Source organism: Acanthochromis polyacanthus, chromosome 18 (genome assembly GCF_021347895.1).
Source record: "Acanthochromis polyacanthus isolate Apoly-LR-REF ecotype Palm Island chromosome 18, KAUST_Apoly_ChrSc, whole genome shotgun sequence".
Classification (NCBI taxonomy): domain Eukaryota; kingdom Metazoa; phylum Chordata; class Actinopteri; family Pomacentridae; genus Acanthochromis; species Acanthochromis polyacanthus.
In genome coordinates this window covers 21,366,936-21,384,963 of record NC_067130.1, presented here as the reverse complement: position 1 = coordinate 21,384,963, position 18,028 = coordinate 21,366,936, and the positions used below count along the sequence as shown (strand labels likewise).

Genomic DNA, 18,028 nt, shown 5'->3' with positions numbered 1-18,028 from the left:
TAAATTAAAGGCAAAGATATATACACTATATATACAACATAAATAAGAAAAACTGGAGAACACAAGGATACTAATAACACAAATTTAGCAATATTTAAACAAATGCATTGCACTTGCACTTGTGTATTTGGACATGACAGTTTGATAATTCAAAAAATAAATGAGTGAATGAGCTAAACAGCTGTCTGACTATATTGAATGCTTTAAAATGCTTATAGATCCTCAAACTCTCTGATTATTTACAAGTTTATGTGAAAATGTGACAGATTTTCAGTAAAACTAGTATTTTTGTTTGTTTTTGTCTTTTCCAGTGCATAGTTTTTCTTTTTCTTTTACCAAGGAAAGATAAATTTAAATGTCTTTGGGAAATGATCTTTCTTTTTGTTACTGTTGTTTCTAGATGTTTAATCTTTGTGCACAGTAGAGAAAGTGTGTTCATTTACTAATATGTTGTTATTGTAATGGTTAAACAGGAGTTATATTATGTGGGTGTGAAGTCTAAGTTCAAATGCTCCTCCCAACTTTTTATTTATTTAGCATTTATTTAACCAGGTTAGTCCCATTAAGATCAGAGATCTCCTTTACAAGGGAGACCTCGCCAAGAGGGCAGCAGCACAGTCACATTAAAAACAGTAAGCAGCAGATAAAATTAACATTAAAACTTGCCCACATATAACACTTGCACACAGACCAGGTAGACTGTAATGATTTCACTGGAACTTTAAACCCATTCAATGTAACAAGGGCTTGAAGTTGAAGTTGAGTTTCTAATTTAATCCAAGCATTGATGCAGAAAACCTAAATGCTTTCTTGCCCAGTTCAGATCGTACTTTGGGGACGACAAGTTATATCCATAGACTGTATAAATAGTGGACGTAGCATCTGGCTCCAGAATTGAAGCAAACCTGGAAGTGTCAAAAACTTGCAATATCACACCGTCCGCTAGGGCTGGCTCCAAAAAGCTTTTTCTCCATAGACCCCAATTCATTTTTGGAAAAAATAAAATTTGATAGACTGATGTTCTACAGCTCAGGATTTTTTCCCCGTTAGTTTTCATGGTCAAAATGAGAGATCAGGTGGCCGATCTTAAAATAAATCAACACTGAATTTTAAATAAATCGTTAAAGTTGGCGGAGCCAGGGGGCGTGGCTATACTTGATAGACAGCAACAGAAGCCTCTGCGGCAAAACGTGGGCGGGATAAGAGAGTTCTCAGCCAATCCTGCCCCTAGTTGCTCTCCGGTCCAGTCTGTTTGATGACGCTTTTTACGTCACTGGCTCCAAAAAATCCAAAACGGCGACCAGGAAGTAGCAAAATCCGGGCTTCATTTTCTCGCCGTTGAAACCAACGGGTGACGTCACGGTTAGTTTACGCCTGGTTATATCCAGAGATCGGAGATTGTGACTTCCATGTTTCCTTGTTAAAAGACAAGAGAAGTAGGAAGGAACAATACCCAGAATGGTTTTGTAAATAAACTCATACCAATGACTGAGACGTCTGGCACTTAAAAATGTCCAGTTAACTTTAGAATAGAGCACACAGTGGTGACTAAGGGGGGCACATTTGATAATGAATCTCAGTGTCCCGTAATACACACTATCCAGCGTGCCAAGACAGTTAGCAGAAGGCATCATATACAGCACATCTCCATAGTCAACAACAGGCAAAAGGGTTGTTTCCACCAATTTTATGTTTCACACAAAAAGAAATATTTTTTGAGTTACAGTGAACTCTCTGAGGAGCAGTGGTCAACGGATTATAAACTGTGTTAAACTGATGCATTTTCTGTCTCTTCCATAAATCTGCTTCTCAGCTGTCAGTCAAGGGTCTCACAAACGTATGCTCACTGTAACACTGTGACCCTAAAGAAACAACTAACAGTTAATTCAGGGTTAAATTGGATGTTTCTAATGATACTTTCCACCCTTTTGTGTGTTTTCTCTAAAGCTCTCAGTTATTCTGGTTCTTCTTCAACCCTCATAAAGTCGCCGTTACTCATGTCTGAGGTGTGACTTTGTCCCCTGACAGCTGTCCTGGAGTCAGTATCACTGGACAAGTTTATTCCTGAATCACCAGCCAGCAGCGAGCCGGGCGACATGTCTCCCTGCCGCTCTCCTTCCACGCCGAGGCATCTCCGCTACCGACAGTCAGGAGGTACACAGCGTACCAGACTCACACATTCTAGTAACCTGGGGAGCAGGCTTGGGGTTTCATGCCATTTCTAATGTCTCTGCTTCCTTTCAGTCACATCAGGGGAGAACGCTCGCTGCACCATGTCACCAGCTTCAGCATTCGCAATCGCCACTGCTGCTGCTGGGCACAGCAGCTCCCAGGGTGAGCACATCAAGACATGAAGGTCACAAAGCTCACAGCAGAGGGAGGGAACTGTTGTTTTTCTGTTAATTGCATTACTGTAAAGCTGCAGTTAAATGGAGGGAGGGGCATTAAATCGTCAGTTAAAGTTGAAGCAAAGTCATCTGTCCGACTCACATTGTCCAGTCTGAATACAAGATTTTACCTTTTGGACCAAAGCACATATCAGAAAGTTCAACAGCAGCACCTAAATGCATTTATTCATGTATACACTACCGTTACAAAGTTTGGGGTCTGCCAGACAATTTCATGTTTTCCATGAAAACTCACTTTTATTCATGTGCTAACATAACTGCACAAGGGTTTTCTAATCATCAATTAGCCTTTCAACATCATTAGCTAACACAATGTAGCATTAGAACACAGGAGTGATGGTTGCTGGAAATGTTCCTCTGTACCTCTATGGAGATATTCCATTAATAATCAGCCGCTTCCAGCTAGAATAGTCATTTACCACATTAACAATGTCTAGACTGGATTTCTGATTAATTTATTGTTATCTTCATTGAAGAAAACTGCTTTTCTTTCAAAAATAATTACATTTCTACGTGACCCCAAACTTTTTTTGGTAGTGTACATAATGTCTGGACTGTTTGAACTTTCACATTTGCTGCTCTTTGGCCTTTCAGTATGTTTCCTGCTGCAGGGATGCTGCTTTGTTTGTCTGGAATAGGTTCTGTTCTTGATCTTAAATGTGTCTCCTGAATTAATCTTGACATTTTTCACCCTTCTAGGCTTTAGTAATTCAGAGAAAGCCTGTGACAAAGAATTCATCATTCGCAGAGCTGCAACCAACAGAGTTCTGAATGTACTGCGACACTGGGTTTCCAAACACTCCCAGGTAAGTCAACATGTTGAAGTTTCCCAAATCCCAAGCGGGTCAAACAATGGGTCACTTAAATACATGGTCCTGGATCTGACACATAGACATAGATGTTCACGTCTCGCATCTCTGTGCATATTTCATCATTTGGTATCGCCTCCTCACAGCCCCATAAAAATAGCCATGACAGAGAGCAACACCAGCAACCATTGTTCATGGACAGATGAAGAAGATTTATATTTATTGGATGTTTATGAAGAAGCTTTTATTTAAAGGAAGAGATTCAGAGACACTTTAATGGGGAAACAACACATCAAAACACACCACCACATCTGCCTGTTTTTTGTATGTAAGAGGTAAAACTTTAACAGAATGGTCATCTCCTCAGATCTGACTCCCAATTTGGAACAGACTTTTAATGTAAAGGTGCATATTTCAAATAACTCAACAGATGACTGCATTAGCTAGCAGGTGCCAGCTGTTTTTACTGAGCTTGGAAAATTCATTTCACTCACCAATTTTTATCAGTTAGAGCAATTTATCTTCTAATGTCATCCTATTTTATGTACAGCTGTTATTATTTGAGGTAATTGAATTGGTGTAATTTTTTTTATCTTATCCAAGTTGACATGTTTATTTGTTTTCTCACTCTGCTACATTGAAAAATTGTTGACTGGATAATTGAAGAACCTAATGACAGCATCAGGAGACAGGATTTAACTTCTCCTGGAGCTTAAGTTTTTCTGGACCTTGGCCACATCATTTCTAGTCTTTCAAGGTGAAAGTGAACTACAGTAAGACTGGACATTTTGAAGCGTGAAGCATTTTGGATCCATAAACTAAACACTTTGTCACCACAGAGCTAAAATGAAGGTGTTTTCTTACACACTAGGTTGGGACATGTTGCTGGAAACTATTGGAATTGATCTTTCAAAAACAGAAAACACAGGAGAAACAGATGATGGCTCAGCGATGGCTTAAACAATTATCCAGTATCATTTCCTTTGTCATTAAGAAGATATAAGCAAAATTTTGACCTTTGATTCAACATTATTCGGTCAGAATGAAGAAAAAGTTTATGCAATGAGTAATCCTGAACACCTGACTGCTACACAAATGATGTTTTCATGTGCAGACAGCTCCCAAGTAACTCTACAGTCTTCACACTACACCTGGATTTACAATGTGTCATTACATCAGCATGAGTGAAGCAAATCTCTGATCCTGACTAAGACTGTGAGGGCTGCGATGTGAACGTGGCCTCAGCAGCTGGAGACGACAGCACCGTTGTGGAGACCACCTGAAAGAGTGTGCCGTTGTCTGTTTCATCGTGTCTCCGCTCTGTCACTCTTTCCCCTGACGGAGCTGCTCTTTGCTCTGCGTGTCTTTTCTCCCACCCAGGAAGCTTGCAGAAAGGTCAGCCTCCTCCCCGGGGAAACTCAAAGGACTCTCATTTTCTTTTAAGATTATATAAGATGCTATTTTTGTAGCTGCATGCTGTTGTCTAAAAGTGAACTTTTTTATGCTGGACTTATTGATGAACACACTTCTGGAGGATGAGCATTAGGTGGCTGCAACTTTCCAAAAATACAGACATATTTAAAATAAAATCTCCATCGTTCTACAAAGTGGAAAAAAATTTAACTCTATAAAAACAGTGAATTTGGTTTTTCTCTTTTTATCATCCCCTACTTTCTTGATACTCCATTTCTAGTCTAATTTTCTGGTTGTCAGCAAATTATATAAGACAAAATAATGTTCACAGTTAGTTAACTGCCTGCAAACTACATACACTACCGTTCAAAAGTTTGGGGTCACCCAGGCAATGTCATGTTTTCCATGAAAACTCACACATTTATTCATGTGCTAACATAATTACACAAGGGTTTTATGATCATCAATTAGCCTTTCAACACCATTAGCTAACACAATGTTACATTAGAACACAGGAGAGATGGTTGCTGAAAATGTTCCTCTGTACAGCTATGTAGATATTTCATTAAACATCAGCCATTTCCAGCTAGAATAGTTATTTACCCCATTAAAAATGTCTACACTGTACTTCTGACTCATTTAATGTTATCTTCATTGAAAAAAATTGCTTTTCTTTCAAAATAAGGACATTTCTACGTGATCCCAAACTTCTGTACGGTAGTGTACATGATACAAATGAAAGGCTTATTACACACGTGGACAAAATTGTTGGTACCCCTCAGTTAAAGAAGGAAAAACCCACAATTCTCACTGAAATCACTTGAAACTCACAAAAGTAACAATAAATAAAAATTTATTGAAAATTAAATAATCAAGAACAGCCATTACTTTTGAATTGTTGATTAACATAATTATTTAAAAAAACAAACTAATGAAACAGGCCTGGACAAAAATGATGGTACCTCTATAAAAGATTGAAAACTATTTGACCAGAGTGACATGATTAACTCAGGTGTGTCATTTAATTGACATCACAGGTGTTTCCAAACTCATAATCAGTCAGTCTGCCTATTTAAAGGGAGACAAGTAGTCACCCTGCTGTTTGGTGAAAAGGTGTGTACCACACTGAACATGGACAACAGAAAGCGAAGGAGAGAATTGTCCCAGGACATCCGAAAAAAAATGATAGACAAACATCTTAAAGGTAAAGGCTATAAGACCATCTCTAAACAGCTTGAAGTTCCTGTGACAACAGTGGCTCATATTATTCAGAAGTTCAAGACCCACGGGACAGTAGCCAACCTCCCTGGACGTGGCCGCAAGAGGAAAATTGATGACAAATTGAAGAGACGGATCGTTGGAATTGTATCCAAAGAGCCCAGAGCAACCTCCAAAGAAATTAAAGGTGAACTCCAAGGCCAAGGTACATCAGTGTCAGATCGCACCATTCGTCGTTGTTTGAGCCAAAGTGGACTTCATGGGAGACGACCAAGGAGGACACCACTGCTGAAAAAAACTCATAAAAAAGCCAGACTGGAATTTGCAAAAATGCATGTTGACAAGCCACAAAGCTTCTGGGAGAATGTCCTTTGGACAGATGAGACCAAACTGGAGCTTTTTGGTAAGGCACATCAACTCTATGTTCATAGACTCAAAAACCAAGCATACGAAGAAAAGAACACTGTCCCTACGGTGAAACATGGAGGAGGCTCAGTAATGTTTTGGGGCTGCTTTGCTGCATCTGGCACAGGGTGTCTTGAAAGTGTGCAAGGTACGATGAAATCTGAAGACTATCAAGGCATTCTGGAGAGAAATGTGCTGCCTAGTGTCAGAAAGCTTGGTCTCAGTCGCAGGTCATGGGTCTTCCAACAGGACAACGATCCAAAACACACAGCCAAAAACACCCAAGAATGGCTGAGAGAAAAGCGTTGGACTATTCTAAAGTGGCCTTCTATGAGCCCAGATCTGAATCCCATTGAACATATGTGGAAGGAGCTGAAACATGCCATTTGGAGAAGACACCCATCAAACCTGAGACAACTGGAGCTGTTTGCTCATGAGGAGTGGGCCAAAATACCTGTTGACAGCTGCAGAACGCTCATTGACAAATACAGAAATCGTTTAATTGCAGTGATTGCCTCAAAAGGTTGTGCAACAAAATATTAAGTTATGGGTACCATCACTTTTGTCCAGCCCTATTTCATTAGTTTGTTTTTTTAAATAATTATGTTAATCAACAATTCAAAAGTGATGGCTGATTTTGATTATTTAATTTTCAATACATTTTTATTTATTGTTACTTTTGTGAGTTTCAAGTGATTTCAGTGAGAATTGTGGGTTTTTCCTTCTTTAACTGAGGGGTACCAACAATTTTGTCCACGTGTGTATGTAGCTGCAGGGTGGTATAAGATAAAATGTACTCTGATTGTGATTTATAATCAGATGTCTCATTCATTTTCAGAGTAAATACAGTTGTTATGCACTATGATTCTTTAGTTCCATTTCTGTTTTCAGGTTGAACTTGTTATCGTGCTTATACACTGGCTTATTGTCCTCTAGAGGGCACTGTTTTCATGTACACAAATAAGGAGCAAAGTTTGGGGCAGTTGGAGAAATTCTAGAAATCATATCTGTATTGCAGTTATATTTTAGTGTCTGAACTTCAGTCAGTTTCAGTTTTTTTCTACTGTCACATTTCCCCTCATTGTGGGCTCATTTTTCACTGCAATATAAAGTCCTCTACCTCTATGGAAACAACACAAACCAAGTAGAGAGAACTCAGATTCTTCTGTTCAGTGTGACACAGCTATATATGCCATAAATTATATATATATATACATAAAAAAACAAAAGCAGAAGTTGAATGTATTTTACAAAATTTAAAAAAAAACTTGAAACAAACTTACTGAACATTTGTGGACAAGAGTCCACAGGTGTCACCAATACAGGGAAAATGGCAAGATGTTTAAATATCTACATTTTGCAGCCTCTACAATCTTTTTCCACTACTATGCCCATCAACTCTAAGATATTTCACCATGCTGAATGTATCGTCCAAGAACTTGCTCTTCTGTGTACTGTTTTTTAATCCATGCTGCATTTATTCTATTGATTCAGTTATTTTTCCCCTCTTAGTCTCTCTCTGTGTCTTCTCTCAGCTTTGTGGAAACAGCCTGCAATTCACCTAAAAACATATTTTTTGGTCTGACTGTTGGTCACAGATGAGTAAGTCATTACTTCTCAGTTGTGCTGAGCAAATCAGAGTTTATGTTTTCACAGAATCTAGTCCAAACTGATTATTTTTGGCAAATGTTTGAGTGTGACATGTAAAATACTGATTTTAAAGAAATATCACAATTTTAAGCTCAAATTCAGACATTATTCTTCTCAGGCCTGTCTGAAAGTTGGGTTCTAGGTATCAGAGGGTGAATGGGACCAGATCCAGATATTGGATACACCTCACATCTGCACCATCCTCATTTAACTCCAACTCTACGCTGCTCTGTAAATGTGTATTACTATGTTTTCTCCTCAGGACTTTGACATGAACAGTGAGCTGAAGATGGGGGTGATCAGCCTGCTGGAGGAGGTGCTGCGAGACCCAGATCTGCTGCCACAAGAGAGGAAAGCAACGACAAACATACTAAGGTACACAGCATGGCTGCTTATTATAATGCTGACGTGCTTCCTTGTGTAGCACGTCTTGTGTCCTCCCAGTGAGAATGGAGGAGTCAAAGTTGTCAAATGAAAAAATCCGACAGCAGTTGCTTATACTATGTTGTATCAGCTCTCTGTATCAAATCAACACTGTTGAAGGGACTGCATTTATGCATCAAACTACTTCATGAATATTTTCCTTGGAGGACACATCTGATTTGTCTCACTATAAGCTCCTCCAGAAGTGTCCAAGAAGATCCTCAATGCTGGCAGAGGGGGGACACAAGGAAGCATAAGTTACAATCCTGAAAAGCAGCCTGTGTGCGTTTGAAAGCATCTTTAGGTTCTTGTTCTTATCTCCATACTGTCACAAAGACGTCTTTCTGAGCTATCTGAGGGTAAACAACACATTAGTAGTACCTATGTCCAGTGCTAACATAGCTGATTGGTCACATGATCCAGCTGTTGCAAGTCATAGCCAGTGATGGAAATCATTGATTCATATCCTTTAGTTAAGTATAAGTACCAATACAACAGTAGAAAAATTCTCTATTACAAGTAGTTGCATTTCAAAAACTTACTTACACTTGGGTGACAGCAGTTTTTTTCAATGACGATATCATTAAATGAATCAGAAATCCACATTAGCAAAGACATTAATGTGGTAAATGGCTGTTCTAGCTGGAAACGGCTGATTTTTAATTGAATATCTACATAGGGGTACAGAGGAACATTTCCAGCAACCATCACTCCTGTGTTCTAATGCTACATTGTGTTAGCTAATGGTGTAGAAAGGCTAATTGATGAATTTTCATGGAAAACATGCAATTGCCTGGGTGACCCCAAACTTTTGAATGATAGTGTAAGCATAGTAGCAAAATGTAGGTAAAGTACAACAGTAAAAGTCTTGGTTTGGTTGCTGTGACTGATATATTATTATATGTATCATATAATAAGACCAGCTGCTGCAGGTCTAAACTACTTTATATCCTCCCAAGTTTTCTGACATGATAGGTAAGACAGCTAGCTAACGGTGTGATTCCTAAAACCCAAGGCGTAACTTTTCTTGTTATTGAAGATCACTTCATTTTCACCGTAAATCTGTAACAAAGCACAGATTGCAAATAGAAATCAGAACATAACCAATTCATAAGCACACAGCAGAAAAGGGTAACAAATTAGGTACTTTCAGACAAGTACTGTCCAAGTCCACAACACTGAAATAAAAACAGCAGGAGAAGCAGCAGCACCTGGCTCTGCTCATGGCCTGACCAACACTAAAATTCTATTCGAAAATCCCCTGCTTTAACAGCATTTTCTATGGAGAAATCAGTAAGGGGCACAGCTGCACACAAAATTCTTGTGCAGGGCAGAACAGGGACAGAAGGTAAATCTGAGGGCTTTAAACATGGTTAATGGAAGTGAAATAAGTAGGAAAAACAGGTTCTGACCCACAAATCTGTTTTGAATTTTGTTTTTTGAAGTTTTGGTCTGGGCTGCACAGTGGTGTAGTGGTTACCACTTTTGCCTTGCAGCAAGAAGATCCCTGCTTCAAATCCCGGGGTGGGCCTGGGGTCTTTCTGCATGGAGTTTGCATGTTCTCCCTGTGCATGCTTGGGTTTTATCCGGGCACTCCGGCTTCCGCCCACAGTCCAAAAATATGCTGAGGTTAATCGATTACACTAAATTGCCCGTAGGTTTGAATGTGAGTGTGATTGTTTGTCTGTATATGTAGCCCTGTGACAGACTGGTGACCTGTCCAGGGTGTCCCCTGCCTTTGCCCGAGTCAGCTGAGATAGACTCCAGCACCCCCTGCGACCCTAGTGAGGATAAAGCGGTGTATAGAGAATGGATGGATGGAAGTTTTGGTCCATCTATCCATTTTCTGTACACCGCCTAATCCTCAATAGGGTTGTGGGGGGGCTTTGGTCTATCCCAGTTGACTTGGGGTGAATGCAGGTTGGTTCATCGAAACATTTATCCAAACCCAAATATGAGAAGTTTAGAGGTTAAAAATCACTATTATGTGGAACTATTAACAACTTTAGACATCTCAAATGTGCGCTTGACTACTCACTGTTCTTTGGAAGAAGCCTTAAAGGTGTCATCTTTCGTAATGTGTTGTAATTTGTAAAGCTTATAGTGGAAGACGACAGTAGCAGAAAATTATACAAAGTACAAGTACCTCAAAACTGAGGGTTAAGTATGGTACTTGAGTAAATGTACTTGGTCTATGGAAAGCCTCCAAACTTTAGATGATGAAAAGTATCCTACAACTTACTTTATATACATTTTAGTCATCAGTTTGGTTCTGTAGCTATATAAATATACTTAATAATGAATGAAATCTTTCTCCTAGAAAATCGTTAAAAAATGTTTAAATGCACTTTCTTTCTCTCCAGTGCCCTTTCTCAAGAGGAACAAGACGACACTCAGCTGAGGATAGAGGACATTTTACAGATGGTCAGTATTTACACACTGTAGGAAATTTACTCATGAAGGAAAAGATTTGAAACAGTTGTTGAAATAATTTATCTCCTGATTGTGGAACAGAAAAGCTGCCCTCTTCTGCACTTCATCGTGGTAAGAATCGTGCTATTGTTGTGAAGAGCTCCCTCCTTAATGAGAACGTGTAGTTTCTGTGTGTCGAGGTGAATTCTCCCTCATCCAACTGCTGGATTCCCAACATGTGGAGTCATTAGGTGTTTGTGTGCTGCAGCTTTTAGTGATTCAGTCTCAGTTAAAATGCACTCGTGTACATTTAGTGTGTGTCTGTGTGCTTTTAGGCAGAGAGTCCAAAGGCAGAGTGTTTCGAGTCGCTCTCGGCGATGGAGCTGGCAGAACAGATCACACTGCTGGATCACATCGTGTTCAGAAGTATTCCCTATGAGTCAGTATCAGCACTCACAGAGTTGTTTGACATGATCAGGTTTATTAATACCTGCCAGTACAAAATCTGATCCAATATTGATATTACACAGCAGCCCAGTGCACTGTCAAGAAAGTGTAGTGAGACAATTAACATTTTTGACCACAGAAATGTGTACATTATAAAATCAGTCAGACAGTGTTTTAGAAAAGTAACTTCCCGATAGTGATTTAATGTAACTCAGGTTAAGATGAGAGTTTATACAGAATAGATAATGACATTGTACATACAGTGTGTGTGATTTCTGTCCTGCAGGGAGTTTCTGGGTCAGGGCTGGATGAAGGTCGACAAAACTGAGAGGACTCCATACATCATGAAGACCAGCCAGCACTTTAACGATGTAAGACTAAACCGTGGCTTTCTTCCTGAGCTCAGGTGTAGTGATTCATGTTCGATAGGTCTGGAGGGACTGATGTTGTTTCCCTACTGGTTCAGCAGCAAATGTCACTGCTACATACAATGACATGTGCTCCACCAACATAAACCACTTTCTAACAGCAAATGCTGCTTGATACTTTCATCTCATGTCCAGAGACCATGTGAGATGGAAAAACAACTCCTTTTAGCTGGTCCACAAACGAGGCTGATTTAATCAAATGTTTCTCCTTCATTAACCTTTTTTTTTTTTAAATCACTAGGCATACATGTTTTCAATGGCTTTTGGTTGCTCTTTATGTTCCTAACATTTTAGAATTTTATATTTTTTTCTGTTCTACAAATTGATTTCACAACTGGTGACCTGTCTAGGGTGTCCCCTACCTTCGCCCTAAGTCAGCTGTGATATATTTCAGCCCCCTGCGACTGTAATGAGGATAAAACTGTGAATGGATAATGGATAATGGATGGAAACTGATCTTACCAATTAATATCCTGCTCTCTCTTTCTTTTGTAGTGCTCTATTTTACTATACAACCTGGTTTTAAAAATGTATTTTGTTCTTTTTGTAGCTTTTTGACTATAGATTTGTTGTTGCCTGTCTATATCGACAACACTTGAGTCACCTTAGATAGTTGCAAAATGTGAGGTATAAAGAAATTTGATGTCACTTTGCAAATTTCATGCACAATTTAAGTGCTGTGTGTATAAATATACACTACCATTCAAAAGTTTGGGGTCACTTAGAGATACCCTTATTTTAGAAAGAAAAAAAAGAAGCCTTTATTGTCACAAATATATTTTACAGCACTGTAAAATGTTGTTTTTCACATATCCCCAGTTATGGAGCACAAAGGGTTAAGGGCCCAACAGTGGCTGCATCAAGGTTTGAACCTTTGACCTTCAGATTAGTAGTCCAGAAACTGAAGCAGCCACCAGTGCTGTTTTTGAAAGAACAGCATTTTTTTTCGATGAAGATAAAATTAAACGAATCAGAAACACAGTCTAGACATTGTTAATGTGGTAAATGACTATTCTAGCTGGAAACAGCTGATTTTTAATGGAATATCTCCATAGGGGTACAGAGGAACATTTTCAGCAACCATCACTCCTGTGTTCTAATGCTACATTGTGTTAGCTAATGGTGTTGAAAGGCTAATTGATGATCAGAAAACCTTTATGCAATTATGTTAGCACATGAATAAAAGTGTGAGTTTCCATGGAAAACATTCAATTGTTTGGGTGACCCCAAACTTTTGAACAGTAGTGCATGTTTAATTTCTATCTATATTGAATCTCAGTTAATGTAGTGCAGGTGTAAACGCTAAGCTGCTGCTGTCTCTTCTGCTTTTGGGTTATGAGCTTCTGAAACATCTGGTTTGAAAATTTTCTTGATTATCATGGGTGTGGTTAACCTCACCACCTTTAGCGTGTCTCACAAGAACAGCACATGCTAGGTAGGTTGGCAAGAAACAGCCACATTAGGAGCTGCACAGTCCTTATATGCATTTCATGCTTTTTCAAGTTCTACATGAGTAAAGCTACTCACTGGTGTCCCTGCATAGAAGCTGCTCTTGGAAAGTGGTTTGTGTTGATGGAGTCCAAGCAGTATCCCACTGAACCCAGAGCAGCAAACTTTGATCTAAAAACACCCTCTGGTACATAGAGGAAGACTGCATCAGGCGTGTTACAGTCTTTCATGTAACCTGTGGTGTCTACTGTGCAAACGCTGTTCCCTGACTTCAGCCTTTAAGGCAGAACTTCCTCCCAGGTGACATAAGGCTGATAAAACTGCACCAAATATAGGTAGAAGTACTGCTCAACCCCTCCCACCCCGGAGGTCCCTGTATCAGGCTGACAGGCTGTATCTGTTATTAAATCCCATTTTTAGACGTTTGCAAAGCGCAGTACATTTGATGAAGAGGCTATCTGGCACTACTGTGATTAAGATAGATGCAGCATGTGTTGTGTTCATTTCCACTGCGAATTTTTAGAACAAATTCAATGACATCATTGTCACTGACTCACTGATACAAGTCTGTAGTTTACTCTCTAATGTACAGTACTGATAAGACAGAAGTAAGTTTTTCAGGTCTCACTCTGACCTGCTGATGAGGAGATTTATTGTATTTCCAAATTCTCCCGACCGTCTGATCTGTAGAGGGTGTTCATTTTGGGTTAAGGCCGCACTTCCTTTGTGGTTCCATAACCCACCAGGCCTCAATGTTCACACAAACACAGATACGAATACAACACATCAGTGCTTCTTTAAACTTTGTCAGCTTTCACTTATGGCTCTCTCATGACACAGAGCACAACACCGGTAATGCTACGTCTTCTGCCACAATGCTTCAAAATTGATTAAAAAACAAACAAACATATAAATTGTCACAAGAAACACTTTAATTATATCACAGATCAAAATGCAGAGTTCAGCTATGAGCATGTGCGGCACTACTTCCAGCGAACATCTACTTTTAAGTTCATAGCACCACCTACTGTACCGCAGTGTGCAGAGAAAGATCCTGTTTTTGGTCCATCATATTGTAGGATTCAGTGCAGAGTCTCAACTGTTCCACTACGTAACACAAGGTGCCTATTTTGACTGGCGTTTCTTACCAATTTATGACCGTCAAGGATAAAAAAGGGTAATTTGGCATTGCTTCCCAAGAGGACAAATTCTAGATTTTGACATTTTGAGTTTTAAGTGTCCAATGGGAACAGTTACATCAGCTCAACAAGTCCCTTGTTTGCAAAATCTTAATTTTTGCTGAAAACTGTAGCTAAAGATGTGAAATAAATGTCGCTATTGAGTAAATGTACTTAATTATATTCCATATAAAACTGTTTTCAAATTAAGCACAAAAGTCATGTAGTTAAACTGAGTTTGTGAGACGTGTCACTTTAACTTTGGGTCATTTTGGAGAGAGTTGTTCGTGATACTGTTTAATTCTGTTGCCGACAGATGTTTGTTCACATAGTTTATATCGCTGAGATGATTTACTAGAAACAACTTTCAATACAAAGTGATCAATCTGAACAGCAGCACAAACATCCAGAAACTAGAATGAGTCTCCCTCCTCAGATGAGTAACCTGGTGGCGTCTCAGATCATGACCCACACGGATGTAGGCTCCAGGGCCAGCTCCATAGAGAAGTGGCTGGCAGTGGCTGACATCTGCCGCTGTCTCAACAACTACAACGGTGTTCTGGAGATCACCTCCGCCCTCAACCGCAGTGCCATCTACCGGCTGAAGAAGACCTGGGCCAAAGTCTGCAAACAGGTTTGTATCCCCTGCTTAAAAATAAATCCTCTTCTGTGCACCAGACTTTTCTAACATTTCTCTCCATTTCTAGACAAAAGCGCTGATGGACAGGCTGCAGAAGACAGTGTCATCAGAGGGGAGGTTCAAGAATCTCAGAGAGACACTAAAAAAGTAAATACTTCTGAAGAAAGGATATGATAAATGTGTGAATCTGTTTACAACAGCTGTGTAATGTGATGCCCTGTGTGTGCAGCTGTAATCCTCCATGTGTCCCGTACCTGGGCATGTACCTCACTGACCTGGCCTTCATCGAGGAGGGGACGCCCAACTTCACTGAGGAGGGCCTGGTCAACTTCTCCAAGATGAGGATGGTAGGGGATACTCTTAGAAGTAACACACATCAGTCACGTGATTATTGTTTCATTGTTAACATTTTTAGGAAGCAATTCCTTAATTTTTATAACTGGATGGTAGTTTGCTAGAATAAAAGCTGATATGGTTATTTCCTGGAGGCAGCGCAGTCTTTTATGACTTGTTTGGACCGTAGTGTTTTGTTTTTAATGCCTTTTTAAAATCACAAGAGCAAAAGCATGAGGAAGTCATCTGCTGTAATTTAGCTGCAATTTAAACGGGTTAGCTTTCCAGCTAACACGTTCACAACCAACAGTAATCAAACATTACTGTCTATGCAAAGGACTTTCCTAAAGAGATCTTCGCACGTCTATTTCATGAGCAGATGCATAGAGAGACAAGCATATCCAAAAAGTTCAAACGGACTCCCGCAAACTATCTAACTTGCAAATATATATTTATTGGGGCAACATTTCAGTGTGAGACCTGGCAATGAACCACCAATAAGTGTGTCTTTGCAAGTTAGAGTGTGGGAGTCTGTTTCAACCCTTAAGCCAAGGACAACAAATTAACAGCATTCTACTGATTCCCAAATTGATGTACATGTTGAACTCAAATTAGCCAAAACATTTTCGACATTTCACACTGAGCAGATCTGCCAGTGTCGTGAAAAAGCGTGTTTTCAGAGCACATTTTTTTGCATTTAGCATTTCATTGCATGGCATGTTGTTGCATAAATGACTCTTACCCTAACCCTAACCATCATGCATGTTATTTTAACACTGAAAAATGACTTCTGAAAAGTTTAAAATGTGTAAATATGATAAGAAAATGTGCCTAAAGTGGTGTGCTGTTATATAGGTCATTCCAGAATTGCTCGTGTACACTTTACTCTTGTGATAGCCCCACAAGAAAAATCACAAACGAACAAATCTGGCGATCTAGGGGGCCAGGGGAGTTCTTCCCTGATTTTTTCTTGTGGGGCTACCTCAACAGTAAAGTGTACACGACTCGACCAAGAACTCTGGATAAGTTAAAACAGAGAATTCAGGATGAAATTCACAGTCTGTATCCCAGCTGAGAGGTTGCAAAAATGACATTTTAGGGGGAACTCCAGACTTATTTGGCATTTTAAAAAATATTTTCAAACATTATTTTCTCCTAGTTTTTTTTTTAGATTTGGTCTCAGGAGAAGTAAATTTACACAACAACTGCATGTTTTAGCATTTTGAAAATGGATTATTTGAAATTTGATGGGTGGGACGTAAGATGTCCTCCAATTCTGGAAAGACACTTATGCAGATCGTGTTAGATCTGCCCAGTGCAACTGAAAAACGTTTGGTAAAATATTTCTACTTTAACTATAACTGGACAGAAAACACATTGGCCAGGGCAGGTAATAGTAAAAGTCACTCTACCTCCCCTCGCTGATTGTTGCTTAACTCTCTCTGGTCCGTCAGATTTCTCACATCATCCGAGAGATCCGTCAGTTTCAGCAAGCACCTTACAGGATAGAGCACCAACCCAAAGTGAGTGTGATGAGATGCCTTCAAATTCACTATTGACCTGTTTGTGAAATGTAAAGTTTTAGAATTTAACCTAAAATATCCTGTGTTTCCTTCCAGGTGACTCAGTTCCTGCTGGATAAAACCCTGGTGATGGACGAAGATACTCTCTATGAGCTCTCACTCAAAATTGAACCCCGAGTTCCACCTGGATAGTTCTAACTTTATTTCATGCACAAACACATCACACACACACACTTATACACACATGTATATACATGTTTTTACAATACTAACACAACAAAGCTTCATTTTTCATAAAGCAGTCATTGTTCTTAGGAAACTCAGGAGAAAATGTGCCTTGTTGAATGAATATCTGAAGTGTATAATTAATGAACAGACTGTATAAGATGCGACTCTTTGCCATACAATCGAACAGAAATGACTGTAGTACCATCCTGTTAGCTAATGATCCAGTTGCTGCTATCACACTGTATATGACAAACAATCTGCCTCTGTAGTCTTGCACATAAACACTGTCAGATCAGTTTTACATTATTTCTATGATCATGGCTGAATGAACCTGCTCTGGGCCTCTGCTGACCCCAGTTTCACCTGCTCTCTGTGCACTGTGTACAAATACAAAGCCACAGGGTTGCTGTGTGGGAGTTTGCAGGTTAATTTAGGATCTAAATGGGTTGTATACCCAGAGAAAATGAGAATAAAATGGAGACAAGCAGAAGAATTGTTTGTGTAACCATTGTGAAATTTGATGCTTCTTATAAATAGATTATAGAAAAATATTAAAAAAAAATATTAAAGGTAAAATTTCAAAGTCAGATTCTGGTATTCAGTTCTGACTAAATAAAAAGTTGTTTTTTTTCTGGAATTAAGGAATGCACAAACCAAATGAAATATACAATACTGTTCAAAAAATTTGAGGTCACTTAGAAATGTCCTTATTTTAGAAAGAAAGGCAGATTTTTTTTTTTTTTTTTGGATGAAACAGAAATCCAGTCTAGACATTGTTAATGTGGTAAATGACTATTCTAGCTGGAAACGGCTGATTTTTAATGAAATATCTACATAGGGGTACAGAGGAACATTTCCAGCAACCATCACTCCTGTGTTCTAATGCTACATTTTTATTTTTTTTAAATTTTTTATTTTATATCCCTTATTAATCCCACGAGGGGAAATTCTGATTTTCGCATATCCCCCCATCTGGGGGGGTCAGAGCACAGGGTCAGCCGCGGTACAGCGCCCCTGGAGCACACCCATTCACCCATTCACACTCACATTCACACACTGATGGC

At 39.3% G+C, this 18,028-nt stretch overlaps 1 protein-coding gene across 4 annotated transcripts in view; it reads left to right on the top strand.

The window, feature by feature from the left end:
- Positions 1-17,799, top strand: part of rasgrf2a (Ras protein-specific guanine nucleotide-releasing factor 2a) — a 56,315-nt gene extending 38,516 nt beyond the window's left edge. For all 4 annotated transcript variants that reach the window (XM_051938755.1, XM_022199796.2, XM_051938756.1 and 1 more), the window contains 12 exons: positions 2,029-2,154; positions 2,245-2,334; positions 3,108-3,214; positions 8,166-8,278; positions 10,690-10,750; positions 11,074-11,177; positions 11,472-11,556; positions 14,677-14,874; positions 14,948-15,027; positions 15,110-15,227; positions 16,668-16,736; positions 16,833-17,799. In XM_051938755.1, coding sequence (XP_051794715.1) covers positions 2,029-2,154; positions 2,245-2,334; positions 3,108-3,214; positions 8,166-8,278; positions 10,690-10,750; positions 11,074-11,177; positions 11,472-11,556; positions 14,677-14,874; positions 14,948-15,027; positions 15,110-15,227; positions 16,668-16,736; positions 16,833-16,928 — 1,247 coding nt within the window. In that variant the 3' untranslated portion in view covers positions 16,929-17,799. The remainder of the gene's footprint in view (positions 1-2,028; positions 2,155-2,244; positions 2,335-3,107; positions 3,215-8,165; positions 8,279-10,689; positions 10,751-11,073; positions 11,178-11,471; positions 11,557-14,676; positions 14,875-14,947; positions 15,028-15,109; positions 15,228-16,667; positions 16,737-16,832) is intronic.
- The last annotated feature ends 229 nt before the right edge of the window (positions 17,800-18,028 follow it).